The sequence below is a fragment of the Cygnus olor genome, chromosome 1 (assembly GCF_009769625.2).
Source record: "Cygnus olor isolate bCygOlo1 chromosome 1, bCygOlo1.pri.v2, whole genome shotgun sequence".
Classification (NCBI taxonomy): Eukaryota; Metazoa; Chordata; class Aves; order Anseriformes; family Anatidae; genus Cygnus; species Cygnus olor.
Genome location: NC_049169.1, coordinates 44,089,021 through 44,114,041, shown reverse-complemented (window position 1 = coordinate 44,114,041; position 25,021 = coordinate 44,089,021). Strand labels below are relative to the sequence as shown.

The 25,021-nt window shown below is 38.2% G+C and overlaps 1 protein-coding gene across 6 annotated transcripts in view; it reads left to right on the top strand.

Moving 5' to 3' along the window:
• The window catches only part of LOC121069171 (activating transcription factor 7 interacting protein), a 106,828-nt gene extending 84,670 nt beyond the window's left edge, over positions 1–22,158 (top strand). For 3 of the 6 annotated variants that reach the window (XM_040555080.1, XM_040555101.1, XM_040555090.1), the window contains exons 11-15: positions 9,974–10,052; positions 13,316–13,471; positions 14,603–14,788; positions 17,881–17,993; positions 19,676–22,158. In XM_040555080.1, coding sequence (XP_040411014.1) covers positions 9,974–10,052; positions 13,316–13,471; positions 14,603–14,788; positions 17,881–17,993; positions 19,676–20,092 — 951 coding nt within the window. In that variant the 3' untranslated portion in view covers positions 20,093–22,158. Of the gene's footprint in view, positions 1–9,973; positions 10,053–13,312; positions 13,472–14,602; positions 14,789–17,880; positions 17,994–19,675 lie in introns of all 6 variants that reach the window. The other 3 variants (XM_040555049.1, XM_040555070.1, XM_040555059.1) reach the window with 1 other exon arrangement.
• The last annotated feature ends 2,863 nt before the right edge of the window (positions 22,159–25,021 follow it).

Sequence of the window (25,021 nt, the reverse complement as noted above, 5' to 3'; positions counted from 1 at the left end):
TTTACCTGAGTCTAATTTGAACTCTGCATTGTTAAGGTGTTAGCAGTTTAAAGGTCATTCAAGAATGGGTTCACTGGATTTTTTTTTTCCCTTACAACAGCTACCCAATTCAGCTACATGATGTCCTGTTGAGAATTTTTTGGATGATTTTTAAACTCATTTTTTTACAGTGGGTTGTCTTTCCCTGAGACTATATCTGTGTTACTTAAACCAGCCCCCAGTTACTGAGAGCAGCTTTCAATAAGTACATGTACTTGTGTTTTGTAGGCTCCAATTTGTCAGTTTGGGCCAAAAAAATCTAGAGTTTTTTTAATAAACAGTGTAACTGATGATGTCATTACAGCAGACACAAGTAATAGCTATAAATGGCTTCATTAATCTGAAACATGTTGTAAGTAAAATACATTTACTGATTAGTAGTATATTTCAGTGGGATTTGGGGAAAGAAGGTAGATGTTTCACCTTACTAGAGTAAGAGCCAGTAAGGAGATGTGTGTGTGTGTGCATGTATGCATGTATGTGTTTATTATATACCCTTTTAACTGTTTGATTAAAGAAAAAATCATAGCAGTACGGAAATCCTTTTAAGCATTGTGTCAAGTGTTCCTTTGTAGTTTTAGTTGGAATTACAATTGCTAGTACCTAAAAACTGAATCAACTTTTCATATATGTTCCTTGATTTATGTTTCTTACTGGTGGGGGTCACAGAGCTAATGTCTATTCTTTGCAACAAAGAAGTGAGAGGGTATATAATACATAGGGGTTACTAAGACTGGCTACTCATTTTTTGAATGCTTGCATTGTTGTTCTGTAGAAAGTGTTGCACAATACTGAATAAGAGTAAGGGGAATGGTCTGGTAAATGGAATACATAAAATGCTGAGATAGGTGAGTATTACACACTATCGAAACAAGTATTGCAGCCCTGTGAAATTTTGTTTGTGCAAAATGCAAACTAGGTAAACTGCTAGTTTTATTGCATTATCATTTATATTTTCGTTGTGGTAAGAGATGACGAATGCATTTGGTGCCTGATCAAATAAATTTCCATGACAGCTTTGTAAGGCTGGAATAATTATTTCAATTTTGTGGGAGTTAACTGCGTTGGAATTGATAACTGTTAGGGAGTGATAAGTTTGAAGCAGTCTGTGATGGAAGTATACTTTAAAATGTACTAAAAAAGATGTTTTCCGCAGCTTCTTCGCCTGTGCTTGAAATCTGTAGTTTTGTATATGGATGACAAAAAACAAAATATGGGCTTTGTACTTATCCATACGAACACAGTATCACCCCCACGCACACGCCAATTCCAGAACATACTTTTAACATCGCTCCCCGTAATTTCAGATTGATTTTGCTATTATATAACGCCTTGGTGCGTCATGTATGACTGTGGTGGTGTGATGCTTCATGGAATGTCTGTTTTACAAACCCTAATTATTTTCTGTTTTGATAATGTAGAAGCTATTAATAATAAAATTGTCTGCACTGCGTCAGTGTGCCACAAATAATCTTCAGAAATTTGATCATTGCTACCCTGGAATTAATTTTGATTTTGCACTGGTTTTTGGTGGGTTTTTTTGGTTGCTTTGGTTTGATATTTGTTCTCCATTTTTTTTTCACTTTTACTTACTAAAATGTTCCTTTATGAAAAGCAGGTGGCATTACAATTAATAGTGTAGTTACTTCAATGTGATGAACTGAACCGTGGCGTTATATAATATCAAAATTTTTATTTTTTGAATCACGAATATCATACTTGAATAGAGAAGTGCATATTCAAAACTTTCTTCAAAATACCAATGGTCACCTTTTGGTATTTCATGTGGTAAAATATATGTGCATGTTTGTGTGTGTATGAGTTTTGTTATATAAAATGATGTAACAGATAACATTTTCTGTTTACTTTGTATTCTAGAGTTTTCTTTCACAGTTTTCTTCAGTAGTTTGTCATTGACATATATAATCTTCTAACCACTTTTTTTGGGGTTAAATTTCACAATAGTAGTTATGATGAAAAAATACTCTGTTCTTTTCTCAACATCATCTGCCATATGTGCTTTGGTCTTTAAATTCAGTCTCCTTCCTTGTATTTGTTTTCTTTACGGAATTGGAATAACTTTTCTTCCTCTTTTTTTTTTTTCCTTTCAAAATTACAACTGAATTGACCTAATTTGCAGCAGTGCTGTCTGAAAAAGTTGATATTCTTTCTCCCACTAGAACATATTTTACGTAGAAAATGGTCTCAGCATGTGGAAAAATTGAGCGTGGTACATAAGATGTACTGAGTCAATGTCCCTAGTTATGTCCCTTATAGTACATAAGATGCCTGAGTCAATGTCCCTAGTTTTCCAGAGGCAGATGCTTCAGAATCCCTTAAACACCAGAGGCAGACTGTCATTTTATTGCAAGACTGATTCCTTTCTGATTTTCATTTATTCATTTTCTATAAACTCAAGTATTTCCTGATATTACCATCAATTATATACGGGATGTAATGAAAGTCTTCAAAACAATCAGAAAAAGTTTTTAATTATATAGAATTTACATCGGTTTTACAGTAAAAATGGTGACTTCATAGCCACTCACAAATTGGCAAATCTTGCGAAAGTTTCAAATTCAGGTGACCCTGTTCTCTGTGTCTTCAGAAAGTTCCATGGTTTTGACTTCCTCTAAGACCTCTTTTCTTGTATACCTCTGTTTAAATTTGTGTAGTATTCACATGGCATTGATTCTTGAAAGCCACTGTCTAGAATGCATAGTTCTTTTCTTTCTCAAGGAAAGTTGTATTATTTCTTTTTCCTAGCATTTCTTCCCATAATTGTGTCTCATTTGTCAGTACATCTATTTCTCAGTACTTCCTTTAATTGTTAAAAAGATTTTTGTAGTTGGAATTTGGAAGAAGTGAGATGATATGTTGTCATAGTATATGCAGTGGAAAATGCATGAAATTCTAAGTCACTTTTACCAATCCTTTGTAGGAAACCATAAATTGTAGTGTAATTACTGTATATAATTTTTATACAAGAAATTAATGTCTACTTCTGTTTTTTCATATTAAAAGTCTTGCTCTGAAGAATTAGTGCAATAGATCACTTTTCATGAAAAGTTTTACAGCTACTAGAACATTTAGAAATACCTATTTCTATTGTAAACGTAAGAAAGAAAAATGTAAAAATCTGAAAATTCTGTTCAATTTTTACATGCTTTTCATTATTTTATCTTCCATAGGCACCGTAAAGCAATTTTAAGCTTAACTGATTAAGTGGTATTGAGAGGAGCCTATGACTTAGCCTCTGTTTCAGGACTTAGGAGGTTTCACTCTGATATTTGAAAGGGATAAAAATTTACTCTTTTGGTTTTGCCCATCTTCTCAAGTCTTTAAGTTGCTTTTTTCACAGTTATGTGGAAGAGCTGCTTGGTACTAAAATACTTTTCCTCCACACCTCCCAAATTAGATGCTTGCCTGGGGCATTTGCCATGCAATCAAAGCCCAGGGTAGTTATATGTATTGTTAAATGCTGCAGGTGTAGAGGTAACACCGTGTGAACTGAAGAAGCCAGGGCAGGGACATGGAATTTGACAAGATTTTCTTTAAAGAATACACTTTTCAAAAGACCGTGAAATTGTAAATGTGTGATTCCTTCTTCTTGGCTGGCTTTTTGAGGAAAAATGCACAACACTGAATGAGTGAAGTCACAGTACAGAACACTCACATAGTCCTTCTATACTTGGACTAGTGCATGCTCAGCTGCTCCTTGGCTTGTAATTCTCTTTTCCTGTATTTTTTTCACCTGTGTTTCTGCTTCTCATCATACCTCGCAGTCGTCTTCACACATTTCACCTGATGTGAACTTAATTTCCTTTTATGACAAGGTTACTCATCTAGTTGACCAAGGGAAGCCAGTTGATGTAATCTCTTTGGATTTCAGCAAAGCATTTAAAACAGTTTCTCACAGTATCCTTCTGGACAAAATGTCCAGCATACAGTTAGATAAATGATGCACAGTGCAGTGGGTGAATGGTTGGGCTCAAAGGGTTATGGTAAATGGGGTTGCATCAGGCTGGTGGCCAGTCACTAGTGGGGTTCCCCAGGGCTCCATTTTAGGGCTGGTTCACTTTGATGTTTTTATAAATGACTTGGATGCAGGACTTGAAGGTATACTAAGTAAGTTTGTGTATGATGCTAAATTGGGAGGAGCTGTTGACTCCGTTGAGGGTAGAGAGGCCTTGCAGAGAGATCTTGACAAATGAGAGAGCTGGACAATCACCAACCACATGAAGTTTAACAAGAGCAAGTGCTAGATGCTGCACTTGGAATGAGGCAAGTCTGGCTGTACTGGGGCAGGAGAGGCTGAAGAGTGGTCCCACAGAAAGAGATCAGGGTGTTCTGGTTGATGGCAGGTTGAATACAAGTCAGCAGTGTCCTTTGGCAGCCAACAGGGCCAACTGTATCCTGCGGTGCATCAGGCCCAGCACTGCCAGCCGGTCAAGGGAAGGGATTGTCCCGCTCTGCTCTGTGCTGGTGCGGCCTCACCTTTAGCGCTGTGTGCAGCTTGGGGCACCACAATATAAGGATATAAAAGTATTAGAATGTGTCTAAAGGAGAGCAGCAAAGATGGTCTAGAGTGCAAGATGTGTGAGGAGTGGCTGAGGTCCCTTGGTTTGTTCAGCCCAGAGCAGAGCAGGCTGAGGGGAGGCCTCATGGCGGCCTGCGGCTCCCTCACGAGGGGAGCGGAGGGGCAGGCACTGAGCTCTGCTCTCTGGGGACAGCGACAGGACCCAAGGGAACGGCATGGAGCTGGGACAGGGGAGGGTCAGGCTGGGGGTTAGGGAAAGGTTCTGCACCCAGAGGGTGGTCGGGCACTGGGACAGGCTTCCCAGGGAAGTGATCATGGCACCGAGCCTGACAGTTCAAGAAGCATTTGGACAATGCTCTTGGACATGTGGTCTGATTTTTGGGTGGTCCTGTGCGGAGCCAGGAGTTGGATTCGATCCTCATGGGTCCCTTCCAACTCAGGATATGCTATGTTTCTATGTGTTTTACTTTTCAACTCCAATTTCCATAAATCTTCTTGGGCATGAAACATTCAGTTACAGGACACATTGTTTTTATGCAAAGTATCTTACTGCAAAATGGAACTTCACTGGCCAGGTGAAGAATAAAAATGTGACTATATTAAAATTAGGAAGTTGGGAAGAGATGAAGTCTTGTATTTCTCTTGCTATCTTCTAAAATTTTTGTCACATTTATCTGTAAAATGTGACATTTCCCAAAGGAGAGGATTTTCTCGATCCTGACCCCCCCAATAATAATTTAGAAATTGTTAGAAGAATATGTTTTAAACAAAGATTGTTTACTTTTTGTTATTGTTTTTCAGAATGTGTTGTTTTATTCACTGCAGAAAAATTACTGCAGAAATAAACATATAAGAAGCAATTCAAACCTAAGCGGGAAAAAAAAGTGCAATAGATTTGTGCAGATCATACAAAATCAGATTTTAAATAGACATAAATGCTAGTAATAGTTAATTTCTATTTTCATTTTAAAAGTATGAAAACCATGTTTGTGCCTTTGGGACAGATGAGGCCCAACACATTTCTGTGATTAATTGCTTTTTCAGTTTTGTTTTGTGTTTTGTTTTGTTTTGCTTTTACGTGATGCCTGCATATACCCACTTATTTGTATCAACAACTCTTCTACATTTTGTTTAATGTTTGTTCTTGTTCCCTTATAAACTGGAAGCTTAGATGGGAACGTGGTCAGCATTGGTCTCACACTCTTTGGTATCCTGACAGCAGGCACAGAGAATTTGCACTCTTATTTTCATGATGTGTATGTGGTTGTATTTGTCATGTTGCTTTATGTAAAATTGTTGCACTTCTGGCTGGTATGTGAAAGCAGAAAAAGATTCAAACTGAGGCAGTCAGGTACAGTTGTGGTTGACTGTATGGTTTAGGTCCCCGTGTTGCTACTCCCTGGTTGCACAAAGTTAAAACGTCAGCTCTGGGTAAACTGGTGCAAAATGTAAGTGTGCACGACAGCATTTTGGAGCATTTAAAAGCATATACGTTAACATACGTAAGCTGTTACAATGGATGGAAGGCAGTCTTTAAATTTATTTTAAATCCCAATGTAAAATTTTAAGTTTTCTATTGATTACTAGAAACTACCCAGTGGCTGTTGTAAACAGATTTCTTGAGCCACTTCTGGTCAGTTTGGAGACTGCTTTGTTTCTGACAACTGAGAAAAAGTGGTTTTAGAGGTTATGGTTTCGTTGGTTGTGTTTTTGTTTGCTTTTTACAAAAATTAAGTTTGTTTTATAAATATGTTCCTGAAATAGATACAAATCATTTAATATTACTTTGGTTATTTTGTTCTAGTTACAGTTTATTTGATATTCTGGGACACTGACTTCAGACTAGCTAGGCATGTGAAATAAGGCACAAGACATGTTTGTTTTGGGTTCTCAAGAAATGGTTTTTAATGTTTCACTAGTGTGATGAAAACGTGTCATGGTTGCATCATCTTGCTCTTCTGCTGAGATCAGCTGAAGCAGGTTCAGGTGTTCTTGACTTTCCTGTGTTTGGAGAAAGCTGAAAACTCATAGCAGACCGGAATGACAGGACTTTTCTGTGTTACCAGTTTCTAGCGAAAAGCTTTCTGAAATCTAATAGTAGGAGCTGAAAAACGTATTCTCTTATTTCAGTTTTTGATATAAATGTGAAGGTTGTTCGTGCATGTCTGGAAGTCCAATGTCACACTTTCTTTTCCCTTCACCGGGGCTTCAAGCCTTCTTAAGGTGGTTTATTGTTTTGCTCTGAGCAGCATGTTGGACTCTCCTCTTCTGATGTGCAACAGGGCCCATCCCCTTCTTCATTTTACAGAAGCAATAGCAGTTGTTTCTCTCTAGCCTTTTCTCAAACAGTTCTATTATAAACTAGAGTTTTGGCAAGTCCTTGTAGCAACAAAAATTTCCTGGAGATAATTCATGCATAATATAGTCATGATACCCAAAAGAGCTGTTTTTATTTTCTTAAATGGTTGGGCACAGAACATTCAGAAAAGCGTTTATTAATTGCTTTTGGCAGGGGTGATTCCAAATGCTTCCATTTGTAGGTCTTAACCATTCAGTTGGTAAGCAATGACACTCCAGAAACAGCTGGTATCAGGTGATACAGCATCTCTCTCAGGTCATGGAAATGCTTAACTTATTCCCTGTGGGAATGTAGTATGAACCAGTCCAGTCTCTGATTCCCATTTCTTTCTGAATCTCTTCTCTTTTCTGGACTTGAGAGATCTACAAGAATTTGAAAACCCTGCCAATGCTACAGAGTATAGAAAGGGACCCTGCTTCTCCTTGTAAATGTTAACTGATGCTCTGAACAGTCAAAATTCTGACCCTTGTGGCAGGCATAATCAGCAGTCTATTCTGTGAGGGAATACCCTGACAGCACCATACTTCCCTACATGCTTTTGGTAAGCAACGCAATATGTAGCATTTTCAGTGTTTCAAGTTTCCTTAAAATTTTCCTGTACCCCTAAATTTCGTTCAAAGGTGATGTATGGCAGGTGAACTAGGAGAAACTAGCTGGGGAGTGCTGTGTGTGGAGTACAGCTTCCTCTTGGAGTAGCTGAACTGCGTGCCGTGGAAGTGGAACTGGGGGTTGTACCATAGAGCACCACTCAAAAGTGCCCTGCAGATCCACAGCTTCTAGTACAGGTTGTGGAAAGAACCAAACCACTTACGGATATTGCCTGTCAGGAGATTGCTGCCAAGGTTGTTCAGTACAAAACCCTAAATGAAGTGACTAACTCAAAGAAGGTCTTTCCTTCTGAAAAGTGCATGCTTGAGACATAAGTGGCCAATTGGATTATTTGTTTAGTATTGCCTGTTTAGATAACTAGAGATTCTGGCCTTCCAGACACACCAAAATCAAAACTGCATGCAGTAACACATGCAGACTTGGAAATTCAAAGAACTTTCAACTGGCATGGTTAAGTAGTACTTCAAAACAGTTTTATACAGATTATTTGTTTCTAGGGATTTAGATTTCCTTCTAGAAGAAGAATTGAAGGAAATTACTTCAGACTAATAGATTTTATAGTGGGGGAAAATAAATAGCTTAGTGTTAGTTTTTTCTTTCTCTAGTTCTTCATAAATCTCCCTTCTCCATTTTTCAGTCTGCTTTCTCCTGGCAAAGAGAGCTGTAGTTCAAAATACACATCATTGACTGGGAAGATAATCAAGTTGGAATGAAATTCCTCTTGACTTTATGTTAATCAAGTACTCATTGATTATTTGAATATGGCTTTTATCTTAAGCTTCAAGTGGTTAAATCAGCTCATCATACTAAGAAAACTGAAGCTGGAAGGTTTTTGAAATAGAAATCACTCAACAGAAGAATTCCATGATTAATACATCTTTCAGATGTTTATGAATAGAAAAGACAGAGTCTATATAGAGGTCTCTTCTGCCACCTTGGAACATAAGTACTTAGCTATTTTTTCCTCTTTTTCTTTTTAATCATGTAGGTTATCAGCAGAATTTCATTGGTGGCAGCATTAGAGCTTAAGCAGAAATCAGGTTATAATCTAAATGCATAATGAAGAGATCATTCATGTCAGGCTGTCCAAATCCAGTGACCAATAATTCAGAGACAGCTTTCATTTGTATTTATTATGATGCTTTTTTTTCTCTCTCCTCAAAGCCTTGCCTGTGCGAGAACTGTCTTTAAGACCTTCTTAAAGGTTTTGCTTTACCCTAATTAAAGTTAACAGAGTAGATAATCTCAGTGCTTGGACTTTTTGCATCTGTCCCCATCAGACCACACAGCAATAACTCTAATCTTCCTAGTTTTTATCATGCTGGCGACGTGTGGCTGATAACTCTTACGATTTTTTTTCCATGTTAATGTTAATTATTCAGTGATGTTGGTAATTATGTTGCTTTCCTAACCCCTTGTCTGTCCCAAGGAACCTGGCTTACTGTAATCCATGAGTCAGTAGCAGTCCAGCCCAACAATAAATGATCATCTTTTCTGTAAAACCAAAGAAACACAAATTTTTGCATCAAATTTAAGAAAGACAACATTGACTTCATTCAAGATCTGTTCTAGAAAGCAGATTTAAAAACCCAGAAATATATAGGGCCTTCCCCAGCGTTCACTTCATCAGCTAAAGGAAGAAGCTGGTGGTCCAGTTCTAGTCTGAACAGCTAAGGGAAAGTCATTGATCCAGAAGATAAATTTTGTTTGATGGTCCTCTAGGTTTTTATAACTTTAAGCCTTCACAATAACATAAAAGATGTCTTTATCCTCTCTAAAGAGATGGTTACAAATGGTTTCACATATAGAATAAGAAATGATGAATTTTGTGATAGTGGATAAAATACAATAATGAAGTTACTCTTAAAAGCTGGAAACCTTTGGAGTTTTCTGATGGCTTTTGATGATGTATTTTATCAGCGTAGAGGTTTTGTAAGAGGTTTTCTTACTGTGAAGTCAATTTCACCATATGTAGGTAGGCCCAGACTATCTCAAGATGAGTAATACATTGTCCTGGTGACTATTTTGTCAAAAGGTTTATGCTGAAAAGCACAGGTTACAATTGGATTAAAATATTAAAAGGGTCCTAATTAAAAGATGTATAAAGATTATAATACCATTTTGTTAATTTATTTACCTGTAAAATAACAACATACTACTGGTCATCAAGGTTTTTTCTACTCCTTAGAAAGTTAAAAGGTGCTTCAAATTTTGATATTGCAGTCCAGTCATTTGGTCATTGCCTGTTTTTCCAAGTCTGGGGAAATTTGTCTGAAATCTCCTTCTCCTCCTCCTCATTTCATCACTTCCTTTCTAATAAGTGCTTCAGTTCTGAGACCTCTCTTACACAATGTTCAATTCATATCCCTTTTCAATCTGTGTTCCCTGGATTTGCTTTTGCAAAATGAAGGAGTTTTGTCTTTCAGAGCGGGAAGGTCGCAGGAAGCGATTCAGGAGGTGTCATTGACCTTACACTGGATGATGAGGATGATGGCTCTTCTCAAGGTAAGAGAAATATATTTTGCTAGCAGCAGGGGCATTGAGCTGCAAGTGTTATTTCATCCCCTTGAATGATAGACAGGAATAAACATCTGTTTCAGTTCAGTGTATTTTATTCCTTGTTGTTTCTGTTATGCAAGACTGTTACTGAAGTATTCTGAAAGGCCTTAAATAAAAGGAATCTTACACAGTGTAAAATACCGTCTTTAAGGTTTTTACCTTTCCCTTAATTTAAGCATTGTTGTTGTCTATGCTTAAATCTGTTAAACTCGTGGAACAATCTAAGTAGTTTGAATTATTTATTACGTTTTTGAAACTTCCTCTACATGGATTTCATCTTTGTTTACCAATTAATTAAGAACCTTTCCACAGTTGATATTCAGACATTAGATTGTTACAGCTTCTAATCTTTTTTCCCCTGAATAAACAACTTTGTGTGCAAGAGTTTAAATACCAAATGGATGGCTTGGGGTCTGTGTGCCAAGATTAGAGTAAATATAGTTGTGCTTTTATGTCCTTTGGCAGTGTGGATGCATTTCATTGCTGTCCTGCAATGTTGCAAGCCCATTTTCTGGCATGGAAATTAAGCCCCTCTTCTTTTCCATTTTGTGATTTAGATTTGTAGTTTTAGTTATGCCTCCAGTAGTAATGATTTCCATTTTATGCTCGTTTCCATAAATCAGATTGTCCTGTCTTCTCCAGTTCCAGAGTTTTAGTGAAGATGATACTGTTTATTCATCATTGGAACGGTTCCTTTATTACTTCTAACCTTAATCCTTAGCTTACTGTGTACCTAGTTTTCATTTTTTTTCCTTGCTTATTTTTTATTTATGTAGCTAAAGAATCTTTTGCTACTTGTTTCTATTTACTTAGTGACATCTAAGTTGGTTATCTTTCATCGTTTCCTGCAGCTGGAATCTCAGCAGGACTCTTGATTTGTCAGGGACAAATGAACTTGCTTCCATGTGAAATCAAAAACAAACCGGGAAAAAAAATATTAGCCCAGACTATCCTTGTTGCTTGGATTACGTTTTTTTAGCTGTAGTACGTCTGTATATATATATATATATATATATAGCTGTAGTACGTCTGGATTCTTACTAGTTGGATCATGAGCACATCTTCTCTAGGTCATGACTAAGAATATACTCATTCAAATTATGCATTATTTAAATTATGCAATGGCAGTTGAAATGTGCAGAAATCTGTACATATTCAAAGTACGTATTCAAAGTGAGCATGTGTATGCATCTCTGTAGGAATCTCTAGGCATTGCTAGTCGGTTGAGGGAAGTGATTGTCCCGCTCTACTCTGCGCTGGTGCGGCCTCACCTCGAGCACTGTGTGCAGTTCTGGGCACCACAGTACAAAAAGGACATTAAACTGTTGTAGAGTGTCCAGAGGAGGGCAACGAAGATGGTGAAGGGCCTAGAGGGGAAGACATATGAGGAGCGGCTGAGGTCACTGGGCCTGTTCAGCCTGGAGAAGAGGAGGCTGAGGGGGGACCTCATCGCAGTCTACAACTTCCTCGTGAGGGGGAGTGGAGAGGCAGATGACCTATTCTCTGTTATCACCAGTGACAGGACCCATGGGAACGGTGTTAAGCTGAGGCAGGGGAAGTTTAGGCTGGACATCAGGAAGAGGTTCTTCACCGAGAGGGTGGTTGCACACTGGAACAGGCTCCCCAGTGAAGTAGTCACTGCACCAAGCCTGTCTGAATTGAAGAGATTGGACTGTGCGCTTAGTCACATGGTCTAAACTTTTGGGCAGACCTGTGCGGTGCCAGGAGTTGGACTTGATGATCCTTATGGGTCCCTTCCAACTCAGGATATTCTATGATTCTATGAATCTCTTCAAAGAATTTGCTGGACACTGGGAAATCTCTCATACCTATGTGAAATATAAGAAGTTTGAACTAATCACAAAGACCTGTTATTTGATGAAAGAGCAGGAAATATCTCAATTCGTGTTTTCAAAATGAGCATCCCTTTGTTGCTGCTTCTATAGCCTTTGTTCATCAAAAGAAAACTGTTTTCATCAAATGGCTTCAGAGAAGTAGCTCAGCTACTCATTTACAGGCAGAAAGACAATGCAGAAAGACTGCAATTTCTATTATATTATTTTTGAGATCTTGTGTTAGGTTTATCATATAGCAGTTTGTGAAGGGCACTGCTACTTCAAGCTATTAGTACCTGGTGTTAAAGATAGTTGAGTGAGACCATCAAAGTAGTCTCCAATTGCTAATAAATAAACAAATTAATCATGTTGAGCCACACCGCTATTAACCCTGTTCTTAATGCTTTGTAATCTAAATGGCATACTTACTGGATAATTTCTAACATGTTCTTCAGTGTATCGCTGATACATTTTCTCAAGAGTATAGTATTTTTTATTTCTACATTGTGTGTTCTTTAACTGAGTTAGTGGTTGCTGCGTATGCATTTTTATTTAGGGCAAAGCTTATTTGGATGGATGCCCTTAAAACTTACTCTCTTGTCTTGTGTTTTGTGGGTTTTGGTGGTACCTTCTCTGCCTACTGCTACTCTAATCCAGTTTAAAAATCCAGCTTCTCAATTCTCCTTGTGGATAGGTCTGGCTTGGACTCAAATGTATATTTTATGATGTTACAGATAAACTATAAAGTAGGAAAAAATATTGCTGTAGAAAATTACAGATACAGACACTGTATTTCTCACTTCTCCCAGTCATTAATGAGTCATGTTCAGGAGAGTGACAATATAAGAAAATAAAACTTTAAAAAAATTTTTTTGATTAATAAAGCAATTCCCCTTTATCAAGAAAATAGCATGAAAATTCAAAACAGCACCAGACAGGGCTGACTAATAGAGATTGAACAAAGGAAAGAATCAGCAAATAAAAGAATATAAGCATCAAAGATAGACAAGAATTATCACTTTTTAAAAAACAAGTTGAGTACAGCAGTATTTAGGCCCTTTTTTAGGTTTTAGGCCATTCCTTTTTTTAATGGAAAAATTCAGGTTTCCAAATTCTGTTGAAATACATAAACTTCATGATGATAGAATGAAACATTATGGAGTATAGGGAGGCAAAAGATTGGGAGGATGAAAATATGGGGAACTGAATGAAATTCCTACAGTTTGGTTTGCAGTATGAAAAGGTGAAAGAAATGTCATATGAGGAAATATTTTTTGATAATCTGAATGATGGGAAAAAAAAGAGGTTAAATAGCTCTGTGATGTTCTAATTTTTGTTTGCTATTGTCTGTAACTTTGTTTTGTTTTAAAGCAGAGGCCAAGAAGCAGAATCAGACACCTGCTTCAGGATTGAGTATATCTACCCCGACCTTGTCCCGCCCCGTGCCGTCTTTGCAACCAAACAGTCAGCAGCAAACAGGTGTGCCAACAAGCGGGCCTTCCCAGACCACCATACATGTAGTACCTACAGGTAACTTCATTTTACATCGTTGAATGTGCTGACTGCTTTTTCTTAAGCTAGACTCCTGTGCTCTTGTATTGTAGTAAACTTGTCAGGTGAATATTGAAAATGTTTGAGTCGCTTAAGAATTTTCCATTCTAGTCAATATCCCTTTTTTTCTTTCCTTTTTTTTTTTTCTTCGTGGATGAAGTGGAAGGGAAAGATAGTTAAGTCCAGCTGGTTTGGAAAGAAACAATTCAGGATTGAACGAATTCCACGGAGAGGAGAAAATTCTGCTAAGGATGGTCCAGAGCAAAAAGGAGACCAGTCAATAGGATAGCCATGGAAATTCTTAACAAAACTTGTTTGCATAAGTAAAAAAAATCTGTAGCAATTACATTTGAGTAATAGAGGAAAAAGCATTAGCAACATAACTCCTCTCTTTGTCTACCTGCACTTCACAATTAATTCTTTTGGCAGAGTGAATGACAAGGCTGACAATAAAGTTCCACACCTAGTTGGAAGTATATGGAACATGCTTTGTATGCAGTGATTTTTTTTTTTCCCTAATGTGAAAAAGAAACATAGATCCTCTTTAATTCTTTTTCTGTAGATAATTGTTGAAGATTAGATGGCATTAGAATTGTCTTATGACCAGTTTTACAGACTCTTAGTAGCTTGTGTTCAGTGTTGGCTTTTATCTTCTCTACAGCTATCCTTACATTCAGGACTTCTTTTATATACAGATCAGACTTAGTAATAGTAAAAAATCCTGTTTTTTTTTAAACTTTATTTTTATTTATTTATTAAAGCAAAGGGGGTGGGAGGATGTTTTGTTTGGTTTGATTTTAATTATTGTATTTGGACTTAATATAGGTTTTTTTAGTCATCAGTCTGATTATTTTGGATATTATGTTTATCTTTTCTGTTCTTATTTGGATAGATGTTGGCATTATTATTTCAGGTGAAAATTACCATTTGCTTAGGTTGTTTTCTCCTTTTTTGCGTTACCAAAAGCAGATAGAAATTTGTGGAGACAGCTTTTATTTCGCATGACTCAGCTGATTCGGTTTCCAAAGGAGGTATGCACTCTGAGATAGAGATATCACTTTCATGTTGTGGAATTCCATTCTAGGTTGTCGTCTGTTTTTCTTTTTCCAGCTCCGACAACAGTGAATGTAACTCATCGACCAGTGACTCAAAGTGCTGCAAGACTTCCTATACCACGGGCCCCTGCTAACCATCAGGTGGTCTATACCACTATTCCTGCACCACCACCTCAGAATCCTGTAAGAGGAGCTGTTATGCCAAGCCCAAATTTAAGGCCAGTCAATCCACAGACTGGAGGTAGGGGATTCTTTATTCCATACACATTCCATTCTAGCACAGCACAGCTTGATACATTCTGCCTGATGGATATGGATTTATTTATTTATTTATTTATTACTATGCTAGTCCAAATTATAGAGGTTCTTCTTCTTATTTTTTTCAAGTAATGGACTTGAGAAAATCTCAAACCATTAAGAAATCATTCCCCCTGTAGATATGTAGATGAGGAAAAAATGGCATGAAGTTATCTCAGGCACTGTCTCTGCCAGCTGTGCATCTCTGGATGACATGCCCAATGCTTCACAAGGTAGCAGAAAGTAATGTAATGAGCACAGCCCTTCTGTAGAAGGATAGTTAGAGACCATTTTGTTATTATGCAGTAAGATTAAAATCTATTCATATGTACTAAATTATATTTGATTTCCTGTCTAAAAGTTCAGTTTATATCAGGCATCCTAATGTGATTCTGATACATGATTGAGTTTGACTAGAGATGTCAGCAAGGTTCTCTTGAATTTGCAAATGTAACCAGTGTCTTCCCATAGCAGTAACAAAAAATTCTGGAATGAATAGAATATGTTCACAATAAAAAGCCTTTAAGTTAAATTATAGTTTGTATTTTGCTAGTAAGCAGTGGATTTTAATTGCCTTTTTTAGCTCCCCACAACTTCTACTATGTTTAATTCAACATGGTTAAACATGTTTCCCTGTTCTGTTGCACTATGAGGCTACACTTATGTGACCTCCAGGTAATGAATTTTTTAGACACCATCTGTATAAGCCAGACTTGGAACACTGTGTGTTTGAACAATGTAAGACTGTGCCTGCATAAAATAATTGATTCATTGTTCTGTAACACTTGTTTTTGGAAAAGAGAATATCCATGTATGTTTGTAGCGATTTAAATCTAAGCATCCCTTATGACTAGGTTCAACTGCATTGCCTTAGGCTGTGAAAAATCAGCCGTGCTAGTGAGGCAGAACTCGATCAGACAGTTCTTGAGCTATGTCTGTGAAGTGTTGGGATGAGGAAATGAGTGTTCCTCTCAGACTACTTGTTCATATTCATTGAACTTCTGATACCATGGTGCCATGCGGACTGGAGTTCAGGTTCTTCTGACTGGCAGTTTCTTCTGAGGTGTATGTCTACATCTTGTGTTCCTGCTGGTGAAAGGCCTTAAAAGGCAAGGGTAACCTCTACCCACGCTGTGTTTTCATCATTGTTGCCCTTAACTACAAGTCAAACGTGTGTAATCTACCTGTTGTTTTGGAAGGAGTTTTGAGTATGTAATGGTTCATTTATTTAATTATTTTTAACAACATTTTCTCCTGCTGAGGCTAACCATCTGGTGTTCTTGTCCTGAGGTACAGGTGATAGTTAGCCTCAGCAGGTTGAAGACCAGATTATTTGGAATACAGATTTCTTCCAAGGCTTTACAATTGCATATCAGATGCAGATGTTTCACTCTGTGATAGCAAATAAATATATATATATATATATATATATATATACATGTATATTTTAATTGTGTACCTTGATCCCTTTTAGCTGTCATGAGTTTTCACTTTTTAGCCCATCTTGCATTTTACCATCTTTGTTATACAGAAATGCTGATGATGATGAGTTGGTTTATATTATCATTGAAATTCTTTAGTGTCAGTAGCAGGTGTTTAAGTAGTAAGATCTCTATGCTGTGTATACAGAAGATTAATTTTGAGAATTCATCCAACGTGTTTTGCATACTTGTAGTTTGTTCTTCTACCTCATCCAAGTAGTATGTCTACCTGATATTCACAAAGATGCACTCAGACAGAAATAATATTAAATTTGTACATTATATGTTCCTAAGGTATTTCTCTCCATCTCTCTTCAGATTATTTTAATTTCATATAATTTATGTAATTTAATGTAATGTAATTTAGTATCACAGCTGTGCTAAAGCAGCACATATTCATACACAAGGATTTTCATACATAAGGAATAGCCAGTTTTGATGCTTGTTCATCCTATAGGAGTTTGCATAGTTTAATTAGCTTCTTAGACAGATGTGCTAATAGGAAAAAGATGTGAAGCAGCTAACTAGAGTTCAGCACTTTAATTTAACTACTTTTTACTGCATTCTAAAAGCACTAAGATTTAGCACTCTGTTTCAGCTGTCTCAGAGTCATGATTTACTTAGACTTCTGATACTCATCACCCATGGTCATAACTTAATGACTATTCATAGACAGAAATTATCAAAGAATAGCCATGGTTTCCTGAAATGTGTCTCTCTGTGAGCTACTCATTCTTTCTATTCAGAAGTATTAGAATGCTTGGATCTCATACAAATGTGGGTCTAGGGAGTAGTGGAGGTTGCCCCAGATTTTGTATTTCTAGACGGAAGAACATGCTGGGCAACTGATAAGAATGAGAAAAAAAATTGAGCTCACAGAATATGCATGTCCCACCATTAAATGGACAAAATAATACTTAAGAGAGAAAGACGTAGTATAAAATGAATGACTACTTGGTCATTTGCAAAAGTTCTGGATATTATGTACAAAGCTATAAAATTACCTAGTTTATTCCTGCCATCCAGGTCAGTTTGCTATGGGATTTCATGTAAAGTAATTCCTGTGAGTACATATCCATATTGGTGTTCATTCTGAGGGAAAACAAGCTTCTTGGACAATGACTTAATCTTTTCTGGTTCTGTGCCACACACAGCACAGTCTTCTAGCATTTGAATACTGATAACATCCTGCTGCAACAGTATTTGTCTTTTCCTATCTGAATCCCAAAGTGATCAGATTTTCATTTTCATACTCAAGCTCCCTGAATCTTCCCAACCTCCCCTCCTCACCCATTTCTTTCATGCTACAAAGGATAAAAACATTATTCTGTCTCCTCTGCAGACATGAGTACTTACTCTGTTTTACAGCTTCAGGGAAGGGGAGGTGGCTTTGTTTTAGTACAGTAATTAGTAGGTCTGGTGGCAGTTTGAGGAGCGTGTGTCAATTTGAAATTTGGTGTCATCCAGCTGAACCAAGGAGTTAGGCTTCCAGTGTTCTGTTTGGCTGATTTTAAGTATTGAATACCCAGGAGTGTATTCATTGTGCTTCTTGTAGGCATGACGGTACGAATGCCTCAAACAACTGCGTATGTTGTGAACAACGGACTAAGTCTTGGATCTGGAGCACCTCAGCTTACAGTGCATCATCGACCACCACAAGTGCATGCGGTAGGTACAGTAATTTTGAAATGAGTTAAAACAATTTACAGGCTTGTCTCTGCATTAGCATGTCTCAGATTGCTTCTTAGTGTGAACTGCAGAAAAGTGAAATGTCTTGTAGACACTTTCCAAATAGTTTACGTGTATAACACCACTATATCACCTACAGAAAGTTCTGCCAAGAACAGCGAAAGATATGTGATCTTGTTAGCTTACACCACAGTTCTCCAGATCACCAGTACTGCATATTGAAAAATGATGCATGAATTGTCTGCAGGTGACTTGTGTAGTCAAGGGTACAAAAGAGCTGCCACAACAAGTTTTATCATGGTTTGAAAATGTAATTCATGTGTTTGACTGTTTGTCATGAATTGGATGACAGCGCTTCTTTACTGTGTGGGTGATGGAGCACTGACACAGGTTGCCCAGAGAGGTTGTGGAGTCTCCTCCTTGAAGATCTCCAAAAGCCACCTGGACGTGGTCCTGGGCTCTAGGTGGCCCTGCTTGAGCAGGGTGTTAGAGCAGATGGTCTCCAGAGGTCCCTTCCAACCTCAACCATTTGGTCGTTCTGTGATTCTGTGACCAGTTTTTCTGTACAGATGATTGTAAAGTTTAGGTAGAAGAACACAATGCAGACAACATCTTTAAGGTTGCCAACTCCCAAATTTTGGAGTTGTTGTTTTTTGTTTTTTAATTAGTGTTTGGGTTGATTCCTTCTGCCTCACCTCAAACCTTTTTTGCTAAGTATTGCAGAATTTACTCTGGAATTTCATATGGTTTGGGTATTGAGACTATTGAATATATACATTGTCTGCATACTCAGTTGCTTGGTAGTGACATCATTTGCAATCTCCTGAAATGGTAAATATATTACCAACAAGATGGCTAACCACTCTTTGGATCTAGACATCATTCAACTTCATGCATTCCTCAGAGATAAATAACAAGAAAAAATCAAGCCAATATCACACACACAAAATTGAGAGGACAAAAATTATCTCAGATTCACAGATAAAAGAAGTTCCTGGCATGAGAGTAACAAAATGTCATACTTGTCGTAACCACATTCCTAAGTTCAAGTTAACTAACATAAATGGTAGTCCTAGGAAAGTTTCTATAATCTAAAAAATTTCAATGGAAAGCTACGTTTGTGCCTTTATTTCAAAAATTTCTGGAAACCGAGGCTGAAATTTTGTGATCAATTTAAGGTGATAATATCCATGTTGTACCATTACCTGTTCTTCCTCTTCTGGCTGAAGACCTACCTGTTGAAAAGATGATGTTAAACTGCCAGCTCAATCCAATGTCTGGGGTGTCTTGGGTAATGTGGGAACAGCAGCTCAGATATAAAATAGCTCCAACAGGTTGTGAACCTGACTGCTTAGTCTTGGTAAATGGCTCAGTGTTCACAGTCCATCACCTCATGGGTGGGAAGCAAAGAGGGAAGTAGCTGTGGTGATGATCTTCTATACAGGCAGTGATTTATATGTGAATAATGACTTCTGACATCCTTGGTCCCACGCCTTTTGGCCGTTTGCTGTTGCTCTTGTGCCTGTGTGCTCCCTGCACAGTCATGATGGTTGGGTAATTGCAGGCTGATTTATTTCTGTTTGCTTTGAGGATGATGAATTATAACCTCCTTCCACTGCTGTAGACTCTTATCTTTCCCTTATTGCTCTTATATTGCTTAGGAGCCACCACGCCCTATACATCCTGCCCCACTCCCGGAGGCACCACAGCCACCGCGCCTGCCCCCTGAAGCTGCCAACACTTCTCTGCCTCAAAAGCCACAGCTGAAGCTGGCACGGGTACAGAGCCAGAATGGTATTGTGCTGTCATGGAGTGTCTTGGAAGTGGACCGGAGTTGTGCCAGTGTGGACAGTTACCATCTCTATGCTTACCACGAGGACCCGAGTGCCACTATGCCTTCCCAGTGGAAGAAGATAGGGGAAGTGAAGGCCCTTCCCCTACCTATGGCATGCACTCTCACTCAGTTTGTGTCTGGCAGCAAATACTACTTTGCTGTCCGGGCTAAGGACATCTATGGACGTTTCGGACCCTTCTGTGACCCCCAGTCCACAGATGTGATCTCTTCCCAGAGCAGTTAAACTAGAGATCTTTGGAGCCTTTAAACCTGTCCTACTACCAAGAGTTTACCCCCGGTTTTGGGAAGGTTGATCCCATGCATGAAATTCATTTTTAAATCCACTCTCTGCAGGATTATTTTAGACGGCTGTGTGATACACTACATGCATTGAGAACCAAAAGAAAAATAAAGTCTCACCTGCAGCAAGAGAACCTGTTTTTCTGGATAGCTCAAGTCATGGGTCATTTGAAAATTTTATTTTCCCTCCCATGACAGCTGTTCCACCTACCTTTTATTCAAGGGCACCTTGGATGCCTGGGATTCTGCTTCAGAGTGGGAACAAAATAATAAATTGCAGTTTGTCTGAAGCAAAGCATACACATCTGTAGTATCTATCAAGGCACTAACATGAGGGCAAGAACAGATTTGCATCTTGCACCCCACCGCTCTGTGAGCAGGCTGTGATGTGAAAGGTGATTCAAGGTCTCACTTTCATACTGGAAGATTGAGTGGTCCGTTCTCATTTTACAAACTGTAATCAGCTGTCTGAGGGGAGGAAAGGGAACTTTAGTCTGGCCAGGGACCCAATATGTGTGTGAATTTGGAGGTGTTGGAAAGTAAAATTGTCCCACTACCTCCTGCCTCTCCTAAATAAGAGCTCTCCTCTACTATCACCGTCTACCCTCACTCACGCTGGGAGCATTCCTAGGTCAGATCTGAAACTGGATTGTAGAGACTGCATTCCTATCTCTCTAGCTCAGATAATTTCTCTGCCCCTCTCCTCATACACACAGCCCTATTTTTTAGATTTATTTTGTGCCTTAAAGAGTAATTTCAGAAATAAATGTAGCCAGGTACCTTGTGGTGTTCTTTTATTTGCTCGGAGTTACTTCTCCTTTCACCCCTCTAGCCTTTCATTACTGCTTTGTGACCCACAGTGATTGTTTTTTTTTTTCTGTGAAGACTAGGAAGTATGACATCTGCTGACGCTGGATTCGTTTTTATCTAAAGTATCACTCAACCCTTTCCTCACTGTAATTATTGAGTAGTTGTTTTTGTCCTGTGAAGAACATTAGAATATACAGACAGTATTTTCCACCTGTCTTTCCCTGTTCTTTTGGGAAAGCTGTATGTTGCAGTTCAGCCAAAGAAACCTCTGTGGTGTTGCACCATGAAAGCTTCTACTTGTTAGCACTCAGTTTGGATGTTCAGTTAGTACAAAAAGATATGAAGTTGGCTTCCCAGTCCTCTTCTCTGTTCCAGTCTGCCTCTGCAAAAAGCTAAAACACCCAAAGTAGTTCAGAAACTGGCCCAAAACTTGTGAGCAACTGCAAATGTTACTAGAAGCTTTCACGATGCTTCTGAGTTGAGAAAACAAAGTGGTACATCTGCCCCACTATCCTGTCAGCATCTTAAACTTGCTTTTTGCATAACCAAATTCTAACACACCTGGACGAGAAAGGATATGTAAGGTTTATATTTTGGCACTTATAAGAACAAGGACAGCAGTCTTGTTCCTTTCCAACAGAACTAAGCAGTGAATTTAGAAAGGAAAGGTGGTTTTCTTTTGTTTTTTAATCTAGTTCACCATCTGGCAAAACTGTAGAGAACACACACAACTCCAATGCTGGCTGTCGTAAAACCAAGAAACTTTTAAATATAAAGCAAGGTTGAAAAAGGGCAGGAATAATTAAATCCCCAAATATGGCTGGTGAAATAAACTATGAGATAATGGGTTCTTCAGTTGTATTCCCTTCAAGAACCTTATTGGTGAAAGACAGTCCGTTGTAGACTTTTGTCTATACTGTTTTACTGCACTCCTTCACATAGCTGGGATTGTCACTTCTGTCAGGTGAGTAACAAATATTCTCTGTATGGAAACTTGCATTTAAAGTATGGCAGTTTTATTGATCTGGGAGAGCAAAAATTCTGTCTAAACCCAAGTATCATGAGAGAAGGTTCACACTCAATCTCATGTATGAAAAATGTGTTACCCTTCCTTTGAATAACAGTTGTCCCTGTATTACTGGTGCCAATAATCAACAATGCCTTGAATTTTTCTATGTTTAATTAAATGTTTTGTCTGCCTATTTCAAGGAATAATTACTTAATAATGCATTTAGTCTACTTATGGAAAGTTGAGTCCTTATAAAGCCAGTTCTGTAGTAGAGGCTTAGCGCAATTTCTTCCAGTTGATGGCTGTTAAGTCCTCCTTGGGCAATTACTTTAATGTCTTTGAGGTGGTACCAAAGGGCCGTTGGCCATATCAGTACAATGAGGTTTTATAGTTTGAAAGTTAAAATAAATATTAGAATACAACCTGGAACTTATGCTGCTTATTTAATTTTGATTCCAGCCCAATCTGTAAATCAACTTTTTTATAGTTTGTGCTTGCTCTTAGGTCATGGTTGTTACTAGCTTTGTCTTGCTCGAGTTAGATGGGGGGTGAAAGTCCTGTGTTAGAATTTCTCTCTTTCCTCCAATGGAGGTATTATTAGGGATGATCTGGTACTGTTTTTGGAGGTTATGTGGACTGCATCTTTAGAGAGAGGACTCATCTTTATTTACTAAAGAAAGATGTAGTTCTCAACTGAACAGAGTAAAAGCAGGCTTCTTGCTTAATAGATCTGTTTCTGCTATGTATGGCAAAGTGCAGCTGATTTTTGTGACTAGAGCAAACCAGCTAGTTACTATTTGCTGACTGAAGCCATCAGTGTTGTAGGGTGAAAGCAGACTCTTCTTTCATCGCAGCAGAGATGTTAAGATCCAATTTCAGGATCTTACGCAAGTGGTGGTGGCAAAGTACGTGACGGAGCCTAGCTTGACTTCCAGATGTCTAGCTCAGTTTGGAGACATTGCAGGTAGCTGGTTAACACACGCCAAGAGAGGACTATGCTACTGCTGTAAAATTATTTTCATGGTGGACCAGATCTCTGCAGTGAATATTTACCCCTTATGTTAACAAACAGGAGTATTGCTTAGTTCCTTAACTCAAATGGCACTTTTCCCAGTGTTGTAGGGTGGCTATTTTTAATTTATCCTTTAATCTCCCAGGAAAAATAAAAAATACTGGGGAAATGAATTTCTGCCAATAACACATTCAAAAAGAATTGGCTTCATTTCATAGACTTTATTTGAAAGTATTACCAAAATATCCAGGAACATTCAGTCCAGATCTATTAACACAGTGCTTTTAGAGTGGGCTCATCATAAAAATGTTAGTTGCTGAAGTTTTCCAGTAATTCATTTTTAAATATGCTAAAAATCTCTATGTGACTTTCAGGTGGTAGAATAGAATAGTTCAGTTGGAAGGGACCTACAGCGATCATCAAGTCCCACTGCCAGGCCACTTTCAGGACTAACCAAAAGGGGCATTATCAAAATGCCTTCCCTGCACGTTTTTCCATCTTATTTTCAGTACCTTGGTATAAATTTGTTCCTGGCTTATGATTTGCGTTGTTGCCACTGGGTATGTGACATTTTAGCAGCACTACCTTGGATCTAGTTCTCCACGTTTTGGAAAACACTGCACTGATTCTACACTAGTGTTTTCCATCCCTCCTTTCTGTTTTGTTTTAGGTTTGGTTTGGTTTCTTTGTGTAATACATGGGCATGTGGATGTCCAGGCTGAAAGTAATTCGAGTTAGTTCAGTCTCCAGTTGGAAGGGAAGCCCTACTGTGGCATACTGGTGGCAAAATGCCCTTATCTTCCTCTGAGTTTCTCTTAGCTACAGCTTCACTGACCTCCTTTATTTCAGTAAAAGTCTAAAAAGCTTTATTGGATTCAAATAACTAAACCCTTAGGAAGGGTGCAGACTGTAGGTATAGCATCTGTTACTGCAGCTGCATGGCAACTTGAGAAAATGGGAGGGTGCAGGGACCAGTTCCTCTCAGGCTGTGTAATTCTGGGCTCCAACCCAGCTTCCCTGGGAGTAGCAGCTGGCCCAGGTCTTTTCTCCTGTAATTACTTGTGCTGCACTTTGCCACGTTAGATCACTGAGCACAAGCACCAAGACACTCACCCACCCCTATGTTTTTAGCACAAGGCTGGAAATGCCCACGGTGTCTTCCCTGTAAAAATAAGGGGTCTTATACTGACTGCTTCCTTTGAAAGCAATGGCAAAACCCCTCGTGCCTTCAGTGGGAGCATGACTGGGCCCAATAGTAGGATCTGAACACTGTTTTGTACTGTAACAAAAATATCCCTTCACCTTTTCCTTTACACTGTTTGTCTTAAGTGTCCAATATATCAGAATCTGTATTATACGTAGGACCAGGTCAAATCTGTTCTTGTTCCCCAAACAGCCATTCCCCAGTTCTAGACTATTGTATACACTGTACAGTCAATCTGTGATTCTGCCTTCTTATAAACTCTTCAGTATTTTCATTTAGTAAAAAAATCCAGATTTTTTTCAAATAGAAGCTTAAGATATTAAATATATATATATTTTTTAGTTTGGGTAGGGGTTGGCATTGTGTGCAAACACTGGAGGGAGGAGTTCAAATGACATTCACAGAGCCAGCCCTGCCCCTGCCTGTATTCCCTTCTGAGGGGAGAGTGAAAAAAATGACACCTAAGAAAAAGCAAATGAATGAATTTTTCCTTTTCATACCTTCTACACACCCATTAAAATGCCTCTTTATTTTGCATTGTCATTGTGCAGGCTGAGCTTTTTTTTTTAATATATTATATATATATATATATATTTGAAGTGCTGTCTTAATTTAATGGGGTATAGCTGTAAATAAGGTAACTGGGTAGTAGCTGTTTGGGGAGGCCTGTTCAGCTGTAGTAAGTTATTGACTAGTGAGTCAAACATGCAAAAGTCTTTGCAAGCAACTCAATCTGATTTCTTGTTTTGTTTTGCAGCTGGACTTGTAAATACAAAAAATGTAGGACTGCTTTTAATGTCCAATTTAAACTGGGCAGTTGCAAGCACTCCCCCATTTT